Raw genomic sequence first — 23,697 nt, 5'->3', positions numbered from 1 at the left:
ATATGTAAATTAATATCACATGCATTAACAATATAATTCTCAAAGAATTCTAAAAAGGACAAAAAGTAAGACTCTTTCGGGATTCAACCAGCAATACTGAAAGATAAAATATAATTTTCTCTTTCAGTTCTAAACATGTTACTTCTTCATAGAATGAAATGCTATACAATCATCCAATTTTTACCACCTAATATAATAGTTAAAATGAGCAACCATTCTTCTTGATCCCTTATCGATAGAATCACAGAACAAATATCTGCCATTGAACAAATCGGTAAAAAGAATTCCACCACCAACACAGAAAAATTAAGGAAAAATTCCCGTAATTCCTCATCATCCCAAATCTCCGCAACTTTGTTATTTCTTGATGGAATAAAGAATAAAAAATCATCCAATTTTTACAGTTAAAACAAGATATCAATCTCTTTAATCCCTCCCTCAAATAGCAAGATAGAAAACTTGTGTACAAAATTTTGCAGATCCTCATCATCCTCAATTACCCCAATTCGTCCTATAAAGAAGTCAAATCCAACGTCAAAAAACAAACTTTGATATGCAACCATTATTTTTACAGCATCAAGATGGAATTAAAAATTTCAAATTACCTTATGCCTGTCACTCATAAAAGCCCAGTGATGGTTATTGTTGATCCTCAAGTCTTGTGCAAGAATTTCTAGGAACCACTTCCAGTTGTCTTTGTTCTCTTTATCCACTGCATCACACAAATAAATAGAATGGCATACATTGTTGATTCACAAATGAATCAATTCAATCACTCTGAAGTGTTCAAAATGTAAAGCACACTTTACTTGTTACCCATGCAATGGGATAGGTGTAGTCATCTGCATCTATCCCAACTGCAGCCAAGAGTTGACCTCCATACCTGCCTTTGAGGAAGCAGCCATCTAAGGAAATTACTTGCCTGCAGCCTGCAAGAAAACCTTCTCTTAAAGGTGTCAGGCATATGTACATGCACTGGAACACCCCTTGGTCACACCTAAACATGATAGTTGACCCTGGATGGCTTCTCATTGGCTCCAATCTGTAATCATAGACTCTTGCCATTTGGCTTTCTTCATCACCATCAATGATTCTATATGTGGGTAGACAGGCAAAATGAAAATGTGTTACTGCAATGATAAAATCAGAATTTCATTGTATTGGTTTAAAAGTAAATAGTATCAATTTTGAAGAATTGGAAGTGAAATCTACCTCAATGCAAGGCATTTTGCTCTATATGCCTTCAATTGGTTGATATCCACTTCTTGGTTTGTCTTGACTGCTTGGATGATTCCAGCTAATTTCCAATTAGGGCCTGCTCTGAATTGTTCCAGGTAGGTCTTAGCTATCCACTTAGCATTCACATGCCTATTGTTGTGTCCCCTTGCACACTCGTGAACTAAATTCCCTGCCTTGATCTACATTGTATTCTGGTCCTTATACATTGGTGAAGCCCAGAGATAGAAAGGGCAGCCTTTTCTACAAAATGCCTTACATCTCTTTTTAGAGTTTAGTTTAAAATTCATGACTACCCTATTTTTCACCCCATAATTCCTCACAGCCTCTTTGAATTGTTCAAAGCTACTGAATTTCATACCAATTTTAAAGTGAGGGTTTTTCATGTCAACTTGTTCATTAAACTCTGAATACTTAGGTTTAGTTGACACTAATTCATCTTCATCTGTTGATGAGCATGAGTTGAACTCATCTGAGCCTAGATTATCTGAATGAACATCTTCATCATTTGATTCTCTTGGTGGTTCTCCATCTATAGATACAGTTGTTCTCCTTAATTCTCTGTTATCTACCTGCCTCCTTCAGAATCACCACTAAAGTTATAGCTAAAATCACACAAGTTACTCTCCTCATCCCTATCTTTTCCATTGCTGTCTGAACCAGGAATTCCACCATCTAAATCACTATCATCTTCATTACAATCTCCTTCAGCAACTGGCTCTTCATTAACATCTATATTTCTGTTTACATCTTCAACTGCAACATGTCCATCCGTAATGACAATATGAACCTCCCTCCTAGGTGATTGGACAACTTGTGCCATTACCAAAGCATCCATATCTGAAGCAATTTCTTTCAGAACCCTATCTTGACCATTACCATGAACCCACATATGCTACAACCAATAACATTCAGATTCAAATCTTTTCCCATGTTTACCAATTCTAATCCAGAAATCTGGTCAGCACACACATAGTCTACATAACCAACAAATCTATAACCACCTCCAGCATTGTAGTGTACCTTTATAGAGAATAACTCAGCATTGGGCACTGGAAGAAAAAAATAATTGCAACTCTCACTTAGTATTACAATATAAACTATAGCAGAATTACAAAATCCCATACTAGAATCCTATTATCATAAACTATAACAGAATTAAAAACCCCATACCATATTCACTAGGTACACGTTTATACTTTACAATCCTATCAACATAAACTAAATGCCATACCAGATTTTAAAGAAATTGAGATTGCAATATTTTTATTAATGTCAATGTTAGACAAACCATACAGGACAACTAGATTTAAAGAAAGAAATGTTTGCATTGCTATGTGAATTGACAGTACACAATACAAGAAGATAGAATAAGTCATGAAAAAATGTTAAATATTGTTAATATTACTTGTGCTAATCAATTTCAGCATTGAATGAATAAATATTACAAATGGTTTTAAATTAAAACTAAGAAATTCAAACATGTGAACCACTGACCAAAAGGTAAGTTGAAGGTACATCTTGAGATAGCACTGCTACTTGGCTTTTAAAAACATGTGTGTGGACCACTACAATAAAGAAAAAGCTGATAATAAAGACAAAGGGAAGGCTACCATTTCACAATTTTAACAACTACAAAACTTCTTCTTTTGAACCAAAATGGAATTCTACCATACTGAAATCCACTTCAGCATCAATAATAGACAAACCAATAATTGTTAAAGAAAAAAAAAGACAACAATGTATGAATTTAGCACAAACATTCCAAGAGGATCACACATAATGTCTGCAACTCCTATAGCACAACCCCACATAATTTAATTAAGTACACAAAAGTACCAAATTCAGACAATTTCATGAAAAGCCCCAACCACCTGTCAAAGCCCTAAATTTACACATAAACCTTAACTGCATTCCCATGCAGATTTGCAATGTATAACACTCAGGTAACTGATGTACAAGTGGAAAAAGTTAGGGTTTAGTTTGATGCACTTACAGTACTCCGGAGGTTCCCCCAACCCCCAATAGACCGCACCTCCCAACTCACTGACATTGTGAAGTCTAGACTCACTCTGCCGGCTTGCGCTTCCTCCCTTGTTGGTGGCTCACTCCGTCATCCGATGCAAACAAGGTGAGAAGAAGGAGAGAAGACAAGGGATGAAGAGATGGTCTTTCTCTCTATTTTATCCCGTTGGAGAAGATGCCCACGTGGACAAGCTGCTGACTAGGAAAGATGATTCATGAAGTGTTCTGCCACCTGGAGCATGTGACGTGGCTGAATGAGGCTGACTCGGTTTTTCCGGTCGCCACATCAGCATTAAATCACCGGAATAGTGGGGGTGACTACCCGGTGAAAATATTTTAAAAATTGGTGACCATTTTGATGTGTTTTTCAATCGGGTGACCAAAGTGAAAGTTGACCAAAGTTCGGTGACCACTAAAAAAAATTATTTTTCCTTTCATTTTATATAAATTTATTTTATAATTAAAATTTCTACTTTCCAACCTTTCGAAAATAAAAATTCATGCTCCTCTCATATCTCAAACACATAAAACATAAATATCCAAATGCATAATCTAATTAAATATTAATTAATATTAATTTTTTTCAAAATGGAATCGAGTTAATTGGAATTAGACTTAAATTTGGGTTTACATTTTATACTATTTTTTTATAAAGTCATTACATATATACTTATGATTTATCTCATCCATATATATGCTAATTTTATGCTTATAAATCATAATAATTTGTTATATGATATTAAAAGATATTGGGTTTTGTCAGGGTTATTGTTATTTATTGGTACCTATAAATTATAAAAAAAGATTATTTGTTTGTTATACTTTGTACTATTATTTTTCAAATTCTTAGTAATTTATAGTGCACATTATACATTTATATTAACTTAAAATTATAAAAATATATATTACTCATGGCAAACCCTGATGTAACCCAAGTTCAACCATTGACCCATGACTCATAAGCTTTTTCTAGGTCATTCCTCTAAGTCAGGTTTCATAACATTGAACTAATAACAAAATCAAATTGATGCCTACTCCAAGAAGGTAAAGATTCCAACTTCGAGAAAACAATTTATCGCATAGATCATTCTCACTAGTATTGATCTCCTATGGAAGTCATATGGTCTCAGTGTCCATCAAAGTCCGCATACTAAGAAACAATTGTTTGGAACAGGTGTTCCAAGTAACATTGACTCCTAGACTGCAATAATTAAGAGGTCAATTGATACCTAAATTTTCGTAAAAATTCTTCACAAGTGGCGAAAATTTAATTCATGGATGAAAACAAACCAAAGATTGTGCATGAATGGTCTCAATGTCCAAGTGAGTGTGAACCCTACCTTCACTTGCTCCACTAAAATTTGTACACAAACCTCTTTTCTTTAGCAGCTTAACCGCTCATCTTTACAAAAAAAAATATAGTGGTGTCAAACGGGCCAGGCCCACAACGGCCCATGCACTATGCGTGCTCGGGCCGACACGGCCCGTCTAGAAATCGTGCGGGGCCGGCACGGCCCGCCAACCACCAAGGTCGGCCCAACACGTGGCCCAGCCCAGTTATATTATTTTTTTTATTTTTTTATTTTAAACCCCAAAAATATAAAAAAAATACCCTAAAATTGCTAAAAATATTAAAAAAATTATCCTAAAATTCAACAATATAGAACTAAAAGACTTATTTACTAAAAAAACAAAAAATATACCAAATAAAATTTTTTCTTTTTTTTAACTTACATTTGGCGTGTCAGGCCATATTGGCCCGAAGCGGGCCGCGGGCCGCAAACCCCTAGCCCAGTACGGCTCGGGGTTTGGGCCGCGCCTGGCCCGAGCACGGTACTGTAGCACCGTGCTTGGGCCAAGCACGGCCCAACTCGTGCCGGGCCCTGGTCGGCACGGCCCGTTTGACACCCCAAAAAAAATAACACCTAGACTCCCAGATAGAACCAATTGTTATCATTAGTTTGGGTTAACTAAAAAAAAACATGCACCCACCCGGTTCGCAAACAAAGTCCATGGCACACGAGTTGCAGAAATAAACACAATATTTGACATATCAAAACATGTTCATTGAAAAATATAGATTTGAGTTCCATGAAAGTGTATATATCAATATACAGAGAAAAACTCGAAGGGATTCATAACAAACACTCGACTTATATGCCTTTAACTAAAGATAATAATTAACAAGTCTGAAACCATCTTTTTGTTTCTGAAGATAGGGAATGATCATTGATCAACCCATGGCATACTTCTGGGTCCATGCCCGAGCCGTTTCTTCATAGCGGCTTCTCTGGTTCTTGTAGATGTGAGCAATCTCCGGGACGAGAGGATCATCGGGGTTCGGGTCAGTGAGCAGGGAGCAGATGGAGAGGAGGACCTTGGAAATTGTCAAAGCTGGGCTCCATTGCTCCTTAAGGATGTCAAGGCAAATGCTACCATTAGAGTTGATGTTTGGATGGTAAACCTGTCAGAATCAATATAAAGATTGATGTCCGCTGATTAGATTTTTATGTTGTGTTTTACCACTATATAAATTAGTAGTCATATAATACTGCTCTGATCTAAAAGATAAAATTATGTTTGGCACTTGAATTTGATCAAACAATTGCGCACTAAGGATGTCATTTGTACATGGAGAGACTTAATTTAGAATAACTAAGCATGATTTTTAAAATATTGGTGGCAATGATGATGATACTTAGTGAATCATGAACAAGAGTTGTTAATAATTTGACTCATATAAAACCTAGGCTAATAATTGTTAAGGTATTAGAAGTAATGCCGATGATAATCAATCCATGTAAGGAGTAGCTAAGAATGTATTCAAATGACTGTAAGTAGAAATAATAGTCAAAAAGTAATTCATACATTGCATACTTACAATTTTGTTCCCTGCACTGTCAAAAAGTATTGAATCCCCATTCAACAAGATACATAAATCATTACACTTTTGCATGTTCACAAATAATATATACAACTCAGATGAATAAAAGAATCAAAGCAAGATATAATGCATATATAAGACCTGTCCATCTGTGTTGAATATGAACTATATGGAAAAAAGATTTTTTTCAATTCCTAAGGCAAATCATAGTTACTTAAAGAAGACAACAAAAAAACATAATTGAAGTACAAGTTCTAGTTACAGAACAATAATATATGACAAGAATACAAGTCCATCTTACCTTGGTTTGGAAATTCACCTTCGGGGGCTTGAAAGGATAGTCCGGAGGAAAGTGAATCATAACAAAGAATACACCTCCAGCGTAGGGGCTATCAGCAGGGCCCATGATTGTCGCCTGCCACTGGAACAGGTCTTCTCCACCAGGTCCTGCACTGCATGACGTTGGAGGATCTCTCTGTAAATCCTGAAGCTCCTTCTGAATCCTCTTGCTAGCCATAATGCCTAAAAAAAATATCAGAATTTCAGGGTGTGAAAAACACATGACAAGATCAAGCCTTTCAGAGTTAAATGCAGTAAAAGAACAATAATTCATGCTTATCAAGGAGAATTATTAGGCCATGATCATAGCACCCTGCTCTCAAAGCTAACTCCACTATCATATATTTCAATAAAAACTTAGTTTGGAAAATGAAGACTAGAAAATAAAAGAATAAAAAAACCATCCACAGCCTTAGATGCCAACTATTAAAAGAAACAAAGAAACCTTGAATTCATTGATAAATTTAACTATAAAAGTTAGATTCAAAGTAATTCAATCTCATTGTCACTAACAAGCCAAAGAGTAGTCTGTCTCTAGATTACAATTGAAACACCGGCCTCTCTTTAAGTATGAGGAGGATTAGATCTTCAACTTAACTCAAACACATCATTAACCTTATACAATGACGTAGAGTAAATCTCTACTAAGTAATAATCCAGAAGGACTTTAAGATATAAATCTATTCTAACAATTATAACAAATTTTAGCATCAAGAGACAATTTTACTGCCAATATGAAGCTTAAAAAAAGGGATATTTCACTCATCCAAGCAAAGTCACTAAGACTAACAAATTAAATAAATAAATAAAACTATAAGACAAGGAGAAAAAAGTCTGCTCTTGTTAAAAGAAAAAACCATAGAAACTTGGAAAAGAAAATAATGTAACATGTCAGCAGCATCTAAATCTCAGAAGCGGTAATTACTTTCAATACAACTTTATATTTTTCCTTCCAAAACCTAATGGCTGGTCTCTCACCTTTTCATCCTTTTTATGTGTATTGCGGAGAATATTTATATAGACTACATAAACCAAATCTTACAAAAACTAAAACCAACCAACTCAAATCCTACTCAAATTCAAACTATGAATGAACACACTCAAAACAATACATACATATATATATATATATAATATATCAATTGAACTTAGAATAAGATTCAAATATTTGGGTTTATCTTTAATATAAATTTGGTAGAACCACTTCTTAGATAAAATACTTAAAAACCATAACCATACCTAGCGAGCTCTCTAAATAGATGATAATAATAAAATACCAGCCAATAAAGAGTAATAAGCAATTAAGCAAGTAACAAAATAACAATCAAAAACAAAAGCAAAAAGTAAACTATATGGTACCAAAGAATAAATGAAACGATAAGATAATCGGAGTGCAAGAGTCATACCAACTAATAATATAATTTCACTCACTCACTCTCATATACTATTCATGAAAAAACACAAGCCAAAAATAACAATCAAAAACCCAAATAAAAAGCAAACCATGGAATATTAAAGAATAAATGAAACAATAAGATAATCAAAGTGCAAGAGCCATACCAACTAATACTATAATTTCACTCTCACTCACTCTTACTCCCACAAACTATTCATGAAAAACTCGAGCCATCTCCCACTATATATAGAATAATAAAAATCCTAAATCTCCAAGAACTCCTATTCCTAGTAAAGAGTGAATCAATAAGAATTTTATTTGATATTCATCACAACCTTATGATTATCCCTTGCATCAAACCTCTGTGTAGAAGACTAGAAGTCAAACTCTCCAAATCCATGATCACATCTAACAATTATCCACCTTATTCAAATTAATTTCACATAGATATACCCCAACCAAGTAATAATAACCAAATCCAACAAAACACACCACTACAAGTCCACAATAGAAAACTCAACCCTTTTTTTTTTTTTTTGGAAAAAAGAAGGATAATTCAAAAACATGATAAATTTCCCACAATACAAATTTTAATCTCCACACAAATAAAACAGCAATTCAAACATACCAACAACACAATAAGAAACTAATTCAAAACAATAATGATCAAAAATCCAAAACACTTCACAAACAAACCTGTGAATCGGATAGAAATGAACTCAAAGTCGCGAGTGGGAAACAAGAACTGGTGACTAAATGGTGGTTTATTATAGTTGGGAGCTTGGTAAACTTAACTGTCATCACCGGGTGGTGATCGTATCTTTGGAGAAGACTTTTTCCCTGTTCCCGAGGTTCGAAGAAGGCCAGCTGTCGGTCACGTGCTCGGCAGATAAGAACAACTGATGACTACGCTTATAAATCCCCTTCACTTAACCAAAAATTACTGAAAATGACATTTTCTCCACGCGTCAGTTTATTATTCGCAATAGTACATGTAGACTCTAGATGACGATATTGCTTGATTTTTGTACACGGGGTGTTTTGGACAGAGAACCTTGCATCCAATTGAAACTATTAATCATTTTTCTTTCAGTTTTTTCACAGCATAAATATAAAATCATTTTAATGGAAAAGGGAGCATAGCCGAATAGCATCCATCTCGCATTGGATTTGAGAAGTGTTGAGTATGAGTCTCTCAACTCACAATGCGCCCAGATCTTTGTGAGAGGTTTGTATGATAAGCACTTTCACTCCCTTCCTCTCCAGAGTTCTATGTAATAAAAATTTATCCCTAAGAGATATGTAAGTCATCGTAACTTAACTCCATATTTGCTTGGCATGATAAATAAGATTTATTCCCAAGAGATCTGCAAGTTGCCGTAATTTAGCTCCATATCTATTTGGCATGATAAAGAGGATTTTATTCCAAAAAAAATCTACAAGCCAACATAATTGGTGCATCTTATGATTTGCTTGTCTTTTAATTAAGCTCACCTGAGTTTTTATGAACTAAGTCATTATTCGAAACATTTGGTTTGAATTTCATATATTATAATTATTATAAAATTATTCATATATTTCTATGAGTTTTTGAGGTCCTTGTTGTATAAGTGATAAAACTTGAGGATTTGATTTACATGGTTAAAAGAAACCTCAAGCTCCTGAGATACCATATGAATGATCCTAACAAGAAAACGATGACAGATTTAGATTTCTTTTTCTATAATTTCTAACGTGTCACTTGTTTATATATATATATATATATAGTTTTTTATTTTTTTTTTATTTTAAGCTGACATCCACTTCTGATGAACAATATATTTTCTTTTGTAACTATTTTTTGATAATAAATAAACAATTTATTCACTTTCATCTAACAAAACAACAATCCACATCTTGCCTTAAAAAAAATCCAAACAAAACTTTCCAACTTTGTGCCATGATTATTTATAAAAAAATGATTTTTGTTAAAAAAATTGATATTTGAACATTTTAAATCAAGAACACGAATTCAACATGGTTGTTTATGTCCGGGTAAATGAGCCAAATTAGTAGGAAGGATGGGTTCCATTTGGAGTTAAGCAAGCCAAAGGAGATCCTGAGCTATAGGATTGGCAAAATCTTAATTAGATGCAGAAATCTGATTTTATACATTGTTAATTACAAAAAGAAATTTGTTAAATTTGTTTTATGATTTTTAGAATTCAATGGATTTTTTTTTTATATAGAAATGTGACAAGAGCAATATAATAAAAACTCACCCACAAACCAATAATTGATTGTCCAACCCCTTAGCTACAAACTTCCCACATCCACAATTTGGAATTTATTATTACCACCGCATCTAATGGCCATTAACCCCACTACAAAAAGAATTAGTGTGGAAATTAATTTCATTATCAAATTTGTAACATATCAGACACAATGGTATGTAACCTAAATCTCCGTAACAATGGAGTGATGGTATATGACCGAACATTCAATTTTCAGTTATATTATACGCATTTAATTATTCATATGTTTGTTGCATTTGTCCAAAAAAAACATAATAATGATCCATAAAATTTATCACAATCACAATATTCAGGGTGATGATATATTCCAAGAACAAAAAAACCTAGATATATAAAACAACCATACTCAATTTTGTTACAATCTTATTAAAAAGATAAACACACACAAAAGACCTTTTACAAGAAATATATGCAAAAAATAAAAAATAAAAAACTCCATCCATATATCTGCCCAAGAACTTAAGCAAATACAGCTGATTTAATTACAGCTTAATTAATTTATTAGAAAGACAAATATACACACAAAAGAAAGTAGTACTCTTTCAAAAAAAAAAATAAATGCAAACAAAATATATACTCCACACATATATATATCTCTCCCCCCCAAGAACATACACAGCCCTAAAGATGTACATACAACAACGTCATTAACAAAGAGCCATGCAAAGCCATGCAACGTGTGCATCAATAATTAAAAGAAGTTGGGGTCATAGCCATTGCTAGAGGTGGCAAGAATATAGTAAGCAACAATGTGGCCAATGGAACCCCATGCAAGAACATCAACTATATTGAAGCCCACAGGGTCATTAGACTTGAGCAAGCTGGAGAACTCCTTTGCCCGCTCATCGCCGGCTTCGAAGTGAGTTTTTCCGTTCTGGCCGGGCACTTGCTTGGCCACATTCTCTCTCTGGAAGGCAAAGAAGACAAAACGGCCTAAGAAGAGGGACAAGCCAGTGCTGAGGCTGATCACTATTGGAGCACTGAGTGCTGACTTGATCACTGGTTTTATTGGGAGGGATTTGGAATTGAGTTTTGTGGTGATGGATGTGGAGGGTTTGAGGAGAAGGGAAGAGTACTGGTCTGTGGGTTTGAGGGGTCTTAGGCCATTGAAAGAGGATGGGAGGAGGTGAGTGATGGAGGCCATGGATTGATTGTTGGAGTTGTTTGGAAGTGGAGAGATGGAGATGAAGAGGAGAAGGAGAAATGATGAGGAAGTGGATGATGGAGAAGAGGAGGGAAATAGATTTGGAGATGATGAGTTGGATGGAGGTGATTGGTTTAAGAGTAGTTTGGATAAGATGATGTGTTTTAATTGGTTGGAATTGGAATGTGGTATTTTTATAGGATGTTTTGGTGTGAAATTTTTAGATTTTTTTTGTGGCTGTGACTCTTTTTGGGCCAAATGTTAAAATGTTAATTTTGGAATCTATCTTTGTTGTGCTTTTTTGGGAAATTAGCCATTATTTTTTTATGTAAATTCAGATTTTACAAGGGGTCATGTTGTAATTTTCTATGAATAAGTAATATGTTGAAGCAAAAAAATATGTATATATGAACTGCATTTCCTCCTTTCTTCCACTGTTTTCTTTAATTCATACATTGTTAGAATAAAATAACAGCAAAAAATAAATTGAAACACCATGGAAAACAGTCTGCACCATCTCATTTCCATTACAATGAATATTCATAGCTTGTAGTTACATTGTCAATGCTCAAGACACAAATAAATAAATAAATAAATAAACAAATAATCAAATTTTCATGCAGCTCAACTTAAACAGAGATAAAACAAGTAGTATACTCATACAGATCTTAAACAATACATATAATCTTGAAAGCTCAGTACTTCAAACAAGCTTTCAAGAAAGCAGGAATTGTAATACAAATACAGACACAAGCAATACAACAGTGAGAAGGTGGTGGCTCATATGTTCGGCATTTGATTTGTCATCTTCAACCTGTGGCGCAGAGCTTGGAGGACATGCAAGTCCTTCTTTCCCTTCTTTGCACTCGCTCGAGAACAACCCTGGCGGGTACTTCCCGTACAGATTAATATAACTGAACATTGTGGACGAACAGTCATTGGTGAGATCATTTAGGTCATCAGCATACGGACATGCGAATTCCTTGAGCGCTCCACAGCAGAGATTTGCTGGGTACCTTGGTCCCTTGCACTGGCTTATTATAATAGTGTAGTTCATGAACTCAAAGTTCACAGGGCAATCTAGCAAAGGAATAAAGCAATAAACAAACAGCATACTTTTTCATCTTTCAATCAGGTTAACAGCAAAGCAGATGAAAATCATGAAATAATCATGTCAAACCCTAACAGTAATAAAATGTGATTTAGACTTTTGAGGATCTTTTAAAAGACCAGTAGTCCTCAATTTTCTATATATACTTATGTCACAAAACTCACACCCCTTTGACACTCCAACTCACTGCCGATATGGTCTTGAATGATACTCTATACCAGCCAATTAACCATGATATCCATGCTGTTGTTTAACTCACTGAAACTATAATCAATAAACCTGAGGAGAAGATTAAGATGCATTACCAAACTCATAACTTGTCACTTGACTTGAGAAAGTCTATTCTCATCGAAGCAAAATCAAGTTCCAGGATAAATTTCTCATTGTCTTGGTGCCATTTTGTAACTTACGCAAAGTTTTGCATCAATGTCAATAGTTTGTTGGCCATTTTGGCATTAGATGTGACAAATTACTATTAACATTGTCATAATGGTATTTATCTTTTTGAAGTAAAATGTTAATTTCAGAGGATAGTTAGGTATTTTGACATAGATGAGTAAATCGGTAGCCGTATGAAACTTTTTGTGTTAAATCATTTGCAAGAATAGGCACGATAGCATCAACGGCTAAAAAAGCATATGACAAATGAATAATCTAAGGATCATCAAAATTTTCTATTATGTAATAGATAGGAAGGCATTCCAAAAAACGACAAGATTAAGAAATGAATTTATTTGAAATAGATTGGATGTAGCACCCATCACAAACAAGTTTAGAGAGAATCGATTAAGATGGTATAGGCATGTCCTTACACGATAAAATAGATGCCATAAAAAATGTTTAGCAGAAACTTCACAAAATGATAAGGCAAAGTTTGGTTTATCCATAGAGCAACATATAAAGGAAAGAATTCATTTAGCCGACTCCTAATAGTTGGGACTAACCAGGCTTGTTGTTAGATAATAGTCTATTGGCAGGATCACAGAGCATCAATATACAGAAACTGAGAACAAGTTCTAGACAATGATAAGTTTAATGCTTGTCATATTAAAAAATTATATATAAATGCAAAAGTTGGCCATCTACATCAACCCCGCTAGTGGTGAGTTCTAATCTACAGATCATACAAAACACCCATAGACAAAAAAAAAACTTAAGTAATGACTTGTACCTCATCTTTATTTGTACTATTTACTTAAAAAAATCATCCAAGTCAAGCTTCAATAACATCATCATCAAGCTATTCAAAGTGGCAGCTTTGATTGGCCATATTGCAAGTTGCCAAGCAGACTAAAGGGGCAAGCTTTTAAAATAAAACATTCTGTAAACCTAATGAGATTAAAGGATTAACTAACTAATAAATAAATAAATCTAGCTGTCAGAATTCTCATTTGTAAGTCGAGAATGACCTTTTCTGTGGGCAATACAACAAGGAACCAGTCTTTTCTGAGCCTACATTTTTCCCCAGCATCAATCTAGCTTTCAGAACTCCTTCAAAGGCATATATTTAGATCACTGAGATATTCTCTCACTTTACACACTTTACAATTTCTTGAGAGATTCTCATCTAATAATTCCAAATCGAACCCAGATACTACAAGAATGGGAGGTCTAAATCGGATTTGAACAGTTACTTATTGATGCAAGGAAACTTATGGCAAGTGCATCATGCTCTAATCCAATTGAATAATAATTCAAACTCACCAAGCTACATGAAATACATCAGACACCATATCCGTCAAATCTGACACCCATTTCATTATGCAACCAGACTCAATGAGAAGCAAAGTAACCTTATTTCAACATATAACTGTCATAAATTTTTTCCATAAAACAAGCCAGGACTTTGTTGCCCACATAACCAAATTCCAGCCTTAAGCACCAGCAATTTCCAACCAAATTGTATCCAGTTTCCATTAAGCCTACTCTCTCAAGGTGCTCGATTTGTCAAAACCTCATAAAAGAAACGATTTTGGATAAACTCAAAACATCAATATTTCTCACCCAAACAATCAACACATCCATACCAATCAAGCCTCAGATGATACATATATTCAAGAAAATTTTTCAAGGCTTTACACAATCTATCAACCACTAGCAACCCTCTGCCAGAAAAAAAAAAAATCTTCAGCCGTCCAAATCAAATCTTAAACATGTCAATCAAATGCTCTTTAAGCCATTTCTAGAATCAATTCCAAACCAAAATTTCCCAAAAAAAAAATTGTGTGTGTGTATATATATATATTTCAAGCAGCAAAAAAAAGGCGCAAACTTTATTCCCGATTCCAGCATCAAATCCACCAACATTCTTTCCAAAAATTTTCCAAAATTTACAAAAAAAAAAAAAATTACATAGAAGAGAGGATCAAACAATACTCACTCTTCTTCGCCTGAAGGAGATTCCTGCCTGTAGATCCATGACTCTGGAAAACACCATCTACCCAAACAAACAAATCAATCAAAATACTAAGAAATCCAAACCCAAAAAAAAACAAACAAACAAACCCAAAAACCAAGAAAAATACCAGAAATATAGGTAGTAGAAGATCCAAATCCAGCGAGAAACAGGAACACGAACACCACCAACAATGCCCTTCGATCTGAACCCATTCTAAGCTCCAAATGTCCGAATTATTGAACAAAAATCCCCCCTTTTCAATCTTTCAAACAATCTCTTTGGCTCTCCTCTCTCGGATCTCCGGGAAGAGTCCGAAATTGCGGAGGAGAACACGACGAGAAGTCCGGCTTCCTCTTTTTTTCATTCTTTGATTTAAAAAAAATGTTCTTTTACGCATACCCCCTTAAAAAAATCTAAAATTAGTTCACAATTCCCATATTATGGAAAAGGCTAATAATAAAGAACAAAACAATATATATATCTTAAATTTTATAAAAAATAAATTTTTATATATATTTTTTGTTATAATATGTTTTTACAAAAATGGCAAATACTATACATACAGATGTGTGCAAGATTAGGAATTAATCATCTAATCCGTGCACCTATAACCAAAATAAAGAGTTTGCCTTACGAATATATATCTCCAACTGGTGATTTGTTATCATTAATATTTTTAATGAATTTTAAGATTGAGCACTTGTTTATCATTATTTATTTATATTTTTTTAATTTTTTAAATGAATTTAAAAGTTTATGAGAAGTGAGGGACTAGAGTGAAATTCTACATATCACGCGAACACTGCAACGTGGGACGCGGTTCAGTGGGGGGAGGCTGCTAACGTGTTCCGCTGGATCAAGTTATTGTTTTAAAGGACTCCAGCTGCGATTGAGCTGGATGGATTGATCCTGGCCGTTGGATCTAATCCTCTGGGTCAATCTCTTGGTATAGATACCTGACATTCTTGTCACCAATTCAGATTTTGTTCTCAATTTATTTATTTATTTATTTATTTAAGAAAAGCAAAGGACGCGTGGACATATGTTCAGGTTGAATAAACCAACCTTTACTGTGTTCATATAGTTCATACCATTATGTATTTTGGGTTTTGTGATTCAAACCGGAAAGTTAAAAGTAACTTATTTAGAGAAATGAAATATCAAATGTCTTTGTAATTTATGCATATACATGAGTAACATGTCTATAAATATTTATTTAGAAAAATAGGAATAAAACATAAACAGAATTCAAACATTCAATCGTTATAGTTGAGAAGAGAATAAGGTAACCATTATCATACGGAGAGGTGGTTTCATATTTATTTATTTATTTCAAAAATAATTTTAATAGATTTCTTTGTAAAAAAAAATATATATATATCTTATGACCTCTAAATGATTTAACTTTATTACAATTAGAAAACTTTAATTAATTAACAATAATTATGATATGAAAGTATTTTTTTTAAATAATCTGATAATGAAGAGAATTATGAGTATATATAAATATAGACAAGTTATAAATGAGAAAAAGTAGCCTGTACACGTCATAGAGTGAGAACAGTAACATTAGTTTTGCTACAGTATGAGCTAATGATTGGTTAGCTAGGTTGATAACGGTTGATAGCAACGTTCGACGAACATTTCCTTTGAGTAAAGGGCAAAAAAAATGATATGCTAACAGCCCAATTACAAGATGGTTGGCAAGTCGTTTGTTCACCAGTAGAGTGAAACATTGAAACAATTACAAATGCTAAAACAGTAAAACCTTTCATCAATTCAAAAAGATCCAATATTCACACATCTCTGGGATTTAAAATTGTTCATATCCACACAATGTATATATATATACAAGTAAAAAAAAAAGAAAAAAATGGAAAAAGAGATGCTCCAACCGAACTAAACCGAACTCAGTTAACTGATAATCAAAAACAACATGTTTGCAGTTTCTCTTTGTATCTTTGATGTTCATTCCTTTCTCTTGTTTCAGTATCAACAATAGTTCTCTTGCTTTTAATTGTCCTTCATCAAGGCTGCAGCAAGAACAGTAACAAGAACTGAACTATTCTTGTTCTTCTTCCGGTTAAAGCATGTGAAGTAAATTTTCCTTTTTCTTCTATTGCAAACAAAATTTCTTTTTCTGCACAAAGAACAAACAAAAATCATTGAGGATTACAGTCATAAGTTATTTCTTAATAGTTTACAAGTAATTCTAAGACTAAGCTAGAAAGACGAAGAAGACGAAGCATCTTCTTCATCATCATCATCAATGGCAAACAACAAGAAGTCTTGTCAGTTGTCAACAAAATAAATATAACAATGATCTTGTGCTTGTGAGAAAAGCCAACACAAGTAGTACACAAGGTTGTGGACAATATTAACATAAACGACAAACATAGTAGTTCATGGTGCAAAGCAGCTTACCACAACATTAGACTCCTGTACAGATGCTAATGAATCTTGGATCTCCATCTGCTTTACTATAGTGGCCTTTAATACCTGAAACCGACAAAAAGTGATGAGAATAAATGTAATTGTATCAAGGAACAGAATGAAAAAATGTATGGCATCTGCCTCTCACAAAGGCAATGGTTATTTACTGATGAAGGGCTAAGTGTGGGTGTGGGAAGAACATAAAGATGTTATCAAAAAGCAAATGACGTTACTCAAAGAAAAATCATGTGCAGTATCAGCAACAATTATTAGTTATTGTTCTATAGCTTAATTGGTGTACACCACATACTGAAGGAACTTCATGTCGTATTCATATTTGTCATGTTTCTTGAGTCCCTTGAGAAGTTGAAATTATTGGGAAGAGAAATATCTTAGGACATGAATGTATAACCATGTATCATACTAGCCTCTGGAATATCTGAGAGTTATAAGACAGTTTTATATAGTAGTATGAGAAATTCAGCACTGACATTACACAGACAAATACAGTGAGAGATAGAAATGAGTAGAAAAATCAGGCTCACTTACCTCTATAATACAAATAAAAAATTCAATTAGGTAACAAGTTTAATCTTGGGTTGAAAAAAAACAAGCATGCACAAAAGATAAAATGAGATTCTTTTCAACCGAGTGAAACATAATAGGGTTTACTTCCTCATGAAATAATGTTTTAGATCCATTTCATTAGTATCTTCATCTAAATGTTCTTGAATCTTGAATCTCATTCCCACAGGAAACAAAAAAAGTGCTGCTTATTCCTACAGAGTCCTAGTCAGAAGGAATGGTGATAAGATGGATGCCTCACTACCATTTGTATTCATTGAACTATAAATCATATCTTATAAAATGTAAACACAAATATGAAGCACTTACATTCTTGGTCTGCCTGAGGTCAAACTCAATGGACTTTATCCTATCCCAAGACTCCAGTAGCATGCGTTCTTTCTCCGGAGGAATCTCAGCACGTTTATTGCTGAGTTCATGGAACACTGCCTCAAGTCTTTGAAGACGCTGTAAGCAAGGATTAACAGGCTCTTCCTTGACAGGAGTTGGAGTAAGATTTTGATCAAAATCTGTAACTGATGCATCCAAAGGATGGACATTTTCCAACCTTCTTTTGTCTTTCCTGAGATGCAAAATACGAATGATTGACAGAACTTTGACCAAAAATGCAACAAATGCTCTGGCAATGTTTCTTAAAAATCCTCGTCCTCCTTCCACACCATCCTTGGCTGTATGCCTATCTAAGGCTGAATTATCTGTAGCATGCAACTAAAAATCATTTAGAACATAAAAAAAATCAAAAAGAGAAATGACAGTATTAAAGCATATGACAAACCAAAACAAAATATGGTTAAACTTCAAAAGTACAATACATTGGTCAAAGTGAAATTTGGATGTATTTGTGCAGGTTAATGACATCAGATCAGGCAAGCTGAATTGTTAAAGCAGCTTGGAAACAATGCAAGCATCAAGACTATAAGCAGACAACAGAGTAAGGGCTTTAAGTGGGACATTGAATTTGAGTCAGAAGACAAATGTGCCAGATGTAACCAAGCAAATCAATGTAGAAATTTTCATTTAATTTCTCTGTGGAAAGGATAACTGAAGCTACAAATTCCTATACATCAAGTCAATTGTTAATACCTGGTGAACATGATGTCCTATCAGTGTGCCTCTTATTATCAAGTTCGATAGCAGCCCTCATGGCAGATGTTTCTCCTTGACCACATTCTACAGTTTTATTAACCGCAACAAAATTGTTATCACAATTGTAGGAGGCTGTAGAGTCTCTCACCTTGATCTGCATAAATTACAAACTCTTAATACACATAGACTAAGACTTTTAAGACATACTAAAAACAAATAGATTTTGCAATAATGAAGAAAAAAACTAGAATCTAGATGATGGTATACCAACTGAAAGTTGAAATAAAGAGCTTACTTCTTCATGAACAGGATCCAAAATAAAAAAATCCGACATCCTAGATAAAGCAGGAGAACCAAGATCATCAACATCTGATCCTGATTCAGCTGTTGATGTATCACTAAATCTCCCCTGCTAACCAAACAAGAAATAGAATAAGATGTTTGAAGAAGAGGGTTCATAACAAATCTGCACAATAGAGATATAGCAGTGATAGGAAAGTTCTAACCCTTGTTTTCAACTTGTGTGGCCAAGTGCAGGATTCATTGGTCCATTCTCTGTCCAGAGCCTTCTTTGTTTCCCTCGCAAATGTTCCATCTAATTTCCTCACCAGCTATAATTGGAAATGAAGATTAATACTGGTTAATAAAAAAAATATTATGCACTTACAAACCAATATACTATATATCCTTCAGAAAATAGATTTGGCTACTAGAATATGCACCTTCATGACAGTAGGGTCATTCCATGGTCCTTTGTTAGACCGTAGACATCCTCCAGCATCAGAGCATGTACATGACCCCCCTAGGAAATCTGGAAGTTGGCTGAAAGAGCCAAATAAAAAACAAGGAATGCATAAAATATGCATATTGAGAAAATGGAGAAAACACGAGACATAAGAAGATAAATAGGAACCTTGAATCAATGGCTTCAAGCAATTTACTCTGATATTTTGTTCCTAATACCTGTGAGAAGTGCGAGCAGAAGCATATGCACAAATCACACAATACTCTATAATCTCTTGCAAAAATAATGAAACAGGAATTTTACAAAATTTTGGTCCTTACATGTATTTTTGCAGTTGTTTTGGGGTCAAGGAAACTCTTAACAGTATTCCATAGCAGCTTGAAACCATGTCCAGCATTCACAATAAACATCTGATGTAGTGTCTGCATATTAAACATGCAAGCAAGGGCCTCTGAATATTTTAAGAACCCATTTAACCGAATGTATTTAGTGAGAAAAGACTTGATACCTCAGGATAGTAACTACCATCTATTTTTTGCAGATTTAACAAAAGGTCTCTTGCTGTTTTGTTTAAGCTCTTCAGTCCCTGCATTCCAACATCATGTTGCATCTGAGATTTCTATTAATAATACTAACACAACTTTCATAAAAACAAGAACAACCAACTTACAAGTCCATGCACATCCAATATTGTAGTACTCGAATTAATGTGCCTTTTGGCAGCAATTGAACATGCTAGAAATTTTTCACAGAAGGCCTTTTCAAACTCTTGTACATGATACTTCATAAAGCGTTCCACAGTAGTGATGTTCATAAGCTTGTTATGATCAACTTGCCCAAGTCTCTCAATATAGACTGGTCTTCCCTGCTTATCAACTCCATGATAACCTTGGGGATAATATTGTAGAACTTCCTCAAGCTCTACAAACTTAAAATCCTGAAACCATAGCATTCTTAATTATATAAGATGATTTGCATTCAAGAAAAAAAAAACATGTACTTAAATTGGAACTTACCTGATCTAATAGTTCAGCACTAACAACCATGGTGGAAGTTAGTTAACAAATTGAATCCTTGGACTCAGTTTGCCTAAAAATATCAAAAAAGTACTAACATAACATTACTAAACTATAAAAAAGATGAGACACTTTTACATTTTTGGCAAAAAAACAAATAAAATCAAATTAGGAATAGGAATGCTTGTTAGCAACCAGCCATACAATGGTAGAGTCGAAAGTCTGTAACAGAAGGTTCTAAATGAAACCCAAAGCAATTAGAATGTTACAAACAAAGACAGGATAAAAGAATAAACCTCAGTTAATTCTTCTGCTTTTAAATCAACAATAGAAAAAAAGGAATAAAAAATTAAAACTAATAAATCAAGGCAATAGCAACTTTTTCATGCTATAGATATTAGTCTGCCAACTGATATACCAAGAGTCACTGCTAAAGAACCTCCCACTTCAAATTGAAACGGTTAACAAAAAGTAATGGTGCCTCACCTCCATTATGGTATCAGTCCCAAAATCTTTTCTCCACTGAAGCATTTCTGCCCACATCTGAGATGACTTATTAAAGTCGAATTTTCTAGCTTTTAAAAATCTGCATTGAGTAGGAATAAACTTTCACAATAATGGGACCGGAAAACATAAGCTGTTAAACGAAGTGATAGAGAACACAATTTCATCTATGCAAATAGACATAGGCGTACACATGAAATTGATATAACAAGAAGATTTGAAGTAGAAAGGAACCTCAGTAACTTGTGATAATCATCATGCTTCTTGGGCAAAAGATCCTGAGTGATGAGCTCTTGCCGGAAGGAGTAGACTGCTTGTTCCTCCTCGGCATCCCTTATGTCTTCAATAGAGATTGATGGAACTTGGTAATCAATCTTCTTCTTCCCTCTCCTTTTGAGTGAATGAGTAAATTTTGTTGAAGCACCGAATGCCTTCTTCTTGAGAGCCCCAATCTTAGTCCTCCTACTCTCATCATCAGAAACCTCTCCATCTAATCTTCTTCCCTTTCTCTCACATTGTGTTAACAGTATTTCAGAGCCTTAAGGAAACAGATAGCAAAGAAGCAAGAATCATCAAAACCCAGAAAGAAAATCAAACTTGAGCTTTCATTTCATTCATCCAAATGAATTCTAAAACTTACCCGACATTTTCTTCAATTTCACTTTCCAACCATTAGCTTAAGAGGAGATTCAAATCTGAAGGGAAAAAAAACACAATCAGAAAACCTCTTTTGATCTCGAGATTAGCTGAATTTCAGTCATATTTGCTATTATGGGAACTCTAAGGACTTCAATCACATAAGGACATGGGGAAAGCAGAAGCAACAACCTTGGGTTATCAAAAACATCAATAATCCTAAATTGCCCGAAACAATTCATGGAGTTACTAAGCATCTCACTTAAAGATGAAATTTTCAGTTTTCAGAATAATAAACTGAAGAAATAAATACTGACGGATCAAGAACATGAGATGCAATCATAGATTGACCTCCAATACTCTGATTTAAACAAAAAAACTTCAATTTGGCTAAATTAAGTATTACAGATTTAAATCACCAGAAACAGATAAAGAGCAGGTATTCAAATTTATTCCATTTTGCCATAGTGCTCCAAAAACATTGATCTGCATAACAGAGTTCATAAAAACTCAACCAAAGTACAATTTTGATACAAAAAACCCATAAAAACGCACCCAAAAACCCCTTCTTATTTGTCAAATTAAAACAAGCAGCTCAAACATCATTAGGCTTTTCAGAAATTAAGAAAACTAGCACCGGAATCGCTAATGGCTAATGTGCATATTTCAGGTAGGAACTTAAAAGGCTACAGTGTCTTACACCAAAAATGAACCAAAGGGATCAAAATTCCTTCTTTATCTCATCATTCAATCTCAGAAAGTAAAGGACGCCTCGCATTTTGCCCTGTTATTGTTTTAAATCCCACCAAAAATTGAAGAAAAATCACAATAAATTCAACCACATCTCTGAAACCCAAATCAAACCTGCATTAAATCCCTGCAATAAATTCACATCAAAACGCCGACTACAAACTCCCACAGATCATGAAACGATGATCCCGATCCCATTACTGAATCTTAAAACCCTTATACACAATCAAAAAGGACGATTTATACCTCACTCAAACCCTAGATCGAGATTCAAACCGCTTGGGTGATCAGAATCCAGATCAAGCGGAGCAAACTACCAAAAACGGGGAGAAAACGCCATGGAATTCAAACCAGAGATCAAAACGAAAGAAAGAAAAACAATCAAATCTCCTTCTCCAGCAATCTCACCCTCGTTCTAGATCAATGAATCGATTCGGGATTCAAGGCGAGGTCCCGAGCTTCGGTTGAGCTTTTGTTTTCCATGAACGCAAGTGCCGAGAGACTTCCTGGAGAGGGCTTGATTGATATTTATATATATAGGAGGGACTCTTTGTAAATATAATATTGCACAAGGGGCTAACGATAAATTTCACCCCAGTGAATAGATCGGCGATTTTTTGATGGAGACTACGGCGAAAATTGGATTACGTGTCTTTCATTGGACGTCACACAGAAGCACACGGCCATTTTTAAAGCGGTTGTTCCATATTATATAAAAATAAATAAATAAAATAAAATAAAATTTTATATATAATTTTTTTGTTTTTTCATATTCAACTCTGAAACTGTTATTATATAATTTTTGTTATATAAAAATAATTAAAAATTAAAATAAATATTTTATATTGTCGTTAGTCTCCATTTCTAGTGGATTTTTTTTTGTTGTTTTTTCTTTTTTTTTTAAGAAAGACGACAAGCACCAGAACACAGGGATGTGCATGTGTAGGGAGTAAAATGTAGTACCGACCCACATGCCCTCACCTTGCATAGGACATGAGATTCGATTTTAGATCCTTCTTGAAACGAACACGTTACGCAAAATACCCGATACCAATTGTTCTTTTATCTCCAGTGTTTTTCTTGGTTTTTTTACATCTTTATTTTCAATTAATATG

At 34.2% G+C, this 23,697-nt stretch overlaps 4 protein-coding genes across 12 annotated transcripts; all 4 read right to left on the bottom strand.

Annotated features, from left to right (window-relative positions):
* Window positions 1-5,312: 5,312 nt before the first annotated feature.
* LOC120267036 (ubiquitin-conjugating enzyme E2 30-like) lies at window positions 5,313-8,722 on the bottom strand. Of its 2 annotated transcripts, none has more exons than XM_039274713.1 (3): window positions 8,577-8,722; window positions 6,447-6,667; window positions 5,313-5,725 (listed from the first exon to the last, which is right to left on the bottom strand). In XM_039274713.1, the coding sequence occupies exons 2-3, from the start codon at window positions 6,660-6,662 to the stop codon at window positions 5,495-5,497; spliced, it is 447 nt and encodes a 148-aa protein (XP_039130647.1). In that variant the 5' UTR covers window positions 6,663-6,667; window positions 8,577-8,722; the 3' UTR covers window positions 5,313-5,494. The 2 variants fall into 2 exon arrangements, with proteins under 2 accessions (XP_039130647.1, XP_039130648.1); XM_039274714.1 differs by lacking the exon at window positions 8,577-8,722 and adding an exon at window positions 8,045-8,181.
* A 1,878-nt stretch (window positions 8,723-10,600) lies between these two features.
* Window positions 10,601-11,393, bottom strand: LOC120267464 (photosystem I reaction center subunit V, chloroplastic-like). Its single transcript, XM_039275135.1, has one exon. The coding sequence runs from the start codon at window positions 11,316-11,318 to the stop codon at window positions 10,866-10,868; it is 453 nt and encodes a 150-aa protein (XP_039131069.1). The 5' UTR covers window positions 11,319-11,393; the 3' UTR covers window positions 10,601-10,865.
* A 521-nt stretch (window positions 11,394-11,914) lies between these two features.
* LOC120267463 (GPI-anchored protein LLG1-like) lies at window positions 11,915-15,185 on the bottom strand. The gene is made up of 3 exons (XM_039275134.1): window positions 14,955-15,185; window positions 14,810-14,866; window positions 11,915-12,398 (listed from the first exon to the last, which is right to left on the bottom strand). The coding sequence occupies exons 1-3, from the start codon at window positions 15,037-15,039 to the stop codon at window positions 12,034-12,036; spliced, it is 507 nt and encodes a 168-aa protein (XP_039131068.1). The 5' UTR covers window positions 15,040-15,185; the 3' UTR covers window positions 11,915-12,033.
* Window positions 15,186-16,588: 1,403 nt separating this feature from the next.
* LOC120267461 (phosphatidylinositol/phosphatidylcholine transfer protein SFH13-like) lies at window positions 16,589-23,109 on the bottom strand. Of its 8 annotated transcripts, none has more exons than XM_039275128.1 (17): window positions 22,991-23,085; window positions 22,829-22,895; window positions 22,533-22,709; window positions 21,837-21,891; window positions 21,431-21,734; window positions 21,179-21,278; window positions 20,347-20,613; window positions 20,185-20,262; window positions 19,997-20,098; window positions 19,845-19,894; window positions 19,654-19,753; window positions 19,438-19,542; window positions 19,227-19,343; window positions 18,929-19,085; window positions 18,155-18,540; window positions 17,252-17,326; window positions 16,589-16,967 (listed from the first exon to the last, which is right to left on the bottom strand). In XM_039275128.1, exons 4-17 carry the CDS (start codon window positions 21,841-21,843, stop codon window positions 16,944-16,946), a joined length of 1,872 nt encoding a protein of 623 aa, XP_039131062.1. In that variant the 5' UTR covers window positions 21,844-21,891; window positions 22,533-22,709; window positions 22,829-22,895; window positions 22,991-23,085; the 3' UTR covers window positions 16,589-16,943. The 8 variants fall into 8 exon arrangements, with proteins under 8 accessions (XP_039131062.1, XP_039131065.1, XP_039131060.1 ...); XM_039275131.1 differs by having other exon boundaries at window positions 22,533-22,616; XM_039275126.1 differs by having other exon boundaries at window positions 22,829-23,085.
* Window positions 23,110-23,697: the final 588 nt, after the last annotated feature.

This window comes from Dioscorea cayenensis, chromosome 8 (genome assembly GCF_009730915.1).
Source record: "Dioscorea cayenensis subsp. rotundata cultivar TDr96_F1 chromosome 8, TDr96_F1_v2_PseudoChromosome.rev07_lg8_w22 25.fasta, whole genome shotgun sequence".
NCBI classification, from domain to species: Eukaryota; Viridiplantae; Streptophyta; class Magnoliopsida; order Dioscoreales; family Dioscoreaceae; genus Dioscorea; species Dioscorea cayenensis.
This window is presented reverse-complemented; position numbering and strand designations above follow the sequence as displayed.

What these genes read in the sequence shown, in the direction of transcription:
- LOC120267464 (XM_039275135.1), bottom strand. Translation starts at nt 11,318, where the DNA reads ATGGCCTCCATCACTCACCTCCTCCCATCCTCTTTCAATGGCCTAAGA.
- LOC120267036 (XM_039274713.1), bottom strand. Translation starts at nt 6,662, where the DNA reads ATGGCTAGCAAGAGGATTCAGAAGGAGCTTCAGGATTTACAGAGAGAT. An exon ending in AGGTGAATTTCCAAACCAAG is followed by an intron (nt 5,726 to 6,446) that starts GTAAGATGGACT and finishes TGATTCTGACAG; the next exon opens with GTTTACCATCCAAACATCAA.
- LOC120267461 (XM_039275127.1), bottom strand. An exon ending in CTTGAAGCCATTGATTCAAG is followed by an intron (nt 19,754 to 19,844) that starts GTTCCTATTTAT and finishes TGGCTCTTTCAG; the next exon opens with CCAACTTCCAGATTTCCTAG. An exon ending in TACAGGAGTCTAATGTTGTG is followed by an intron (nt 16,968 to 17,251) that starts GTAAGCTGCTTT and finishes TTCTTTGTGCAG; the next exon opens with AAAAAGAAATTTTGTTTGCA.
- LOC120267463 (XM_039275134.1), bottom strand. Translation starts at nt 15,039, where the DNA reads ATGGGTTCAGATCGAAGGGCATTGTTGGTGGTGTTCGTGTTCCTGTTT. An exon ending in TTCTACTACCTATATTTCTG is followed by an intron (nt 14,867 to 14,954) that starts GTATTTTTCTTG and finishes TTGTTTGGGTAG; the next exon opens with ATGGTGTTTTCCAGAGTCAT. An exon ending in TCTCCTTCAGGCGAAGAAGA is followed by an intron (nt 12,399 to 14,809) that starts GTGAGTATTGTT and finishes TTCCTTTGCTAG; the next exon opens with ATTGCCCTGTGAACTTTGAG.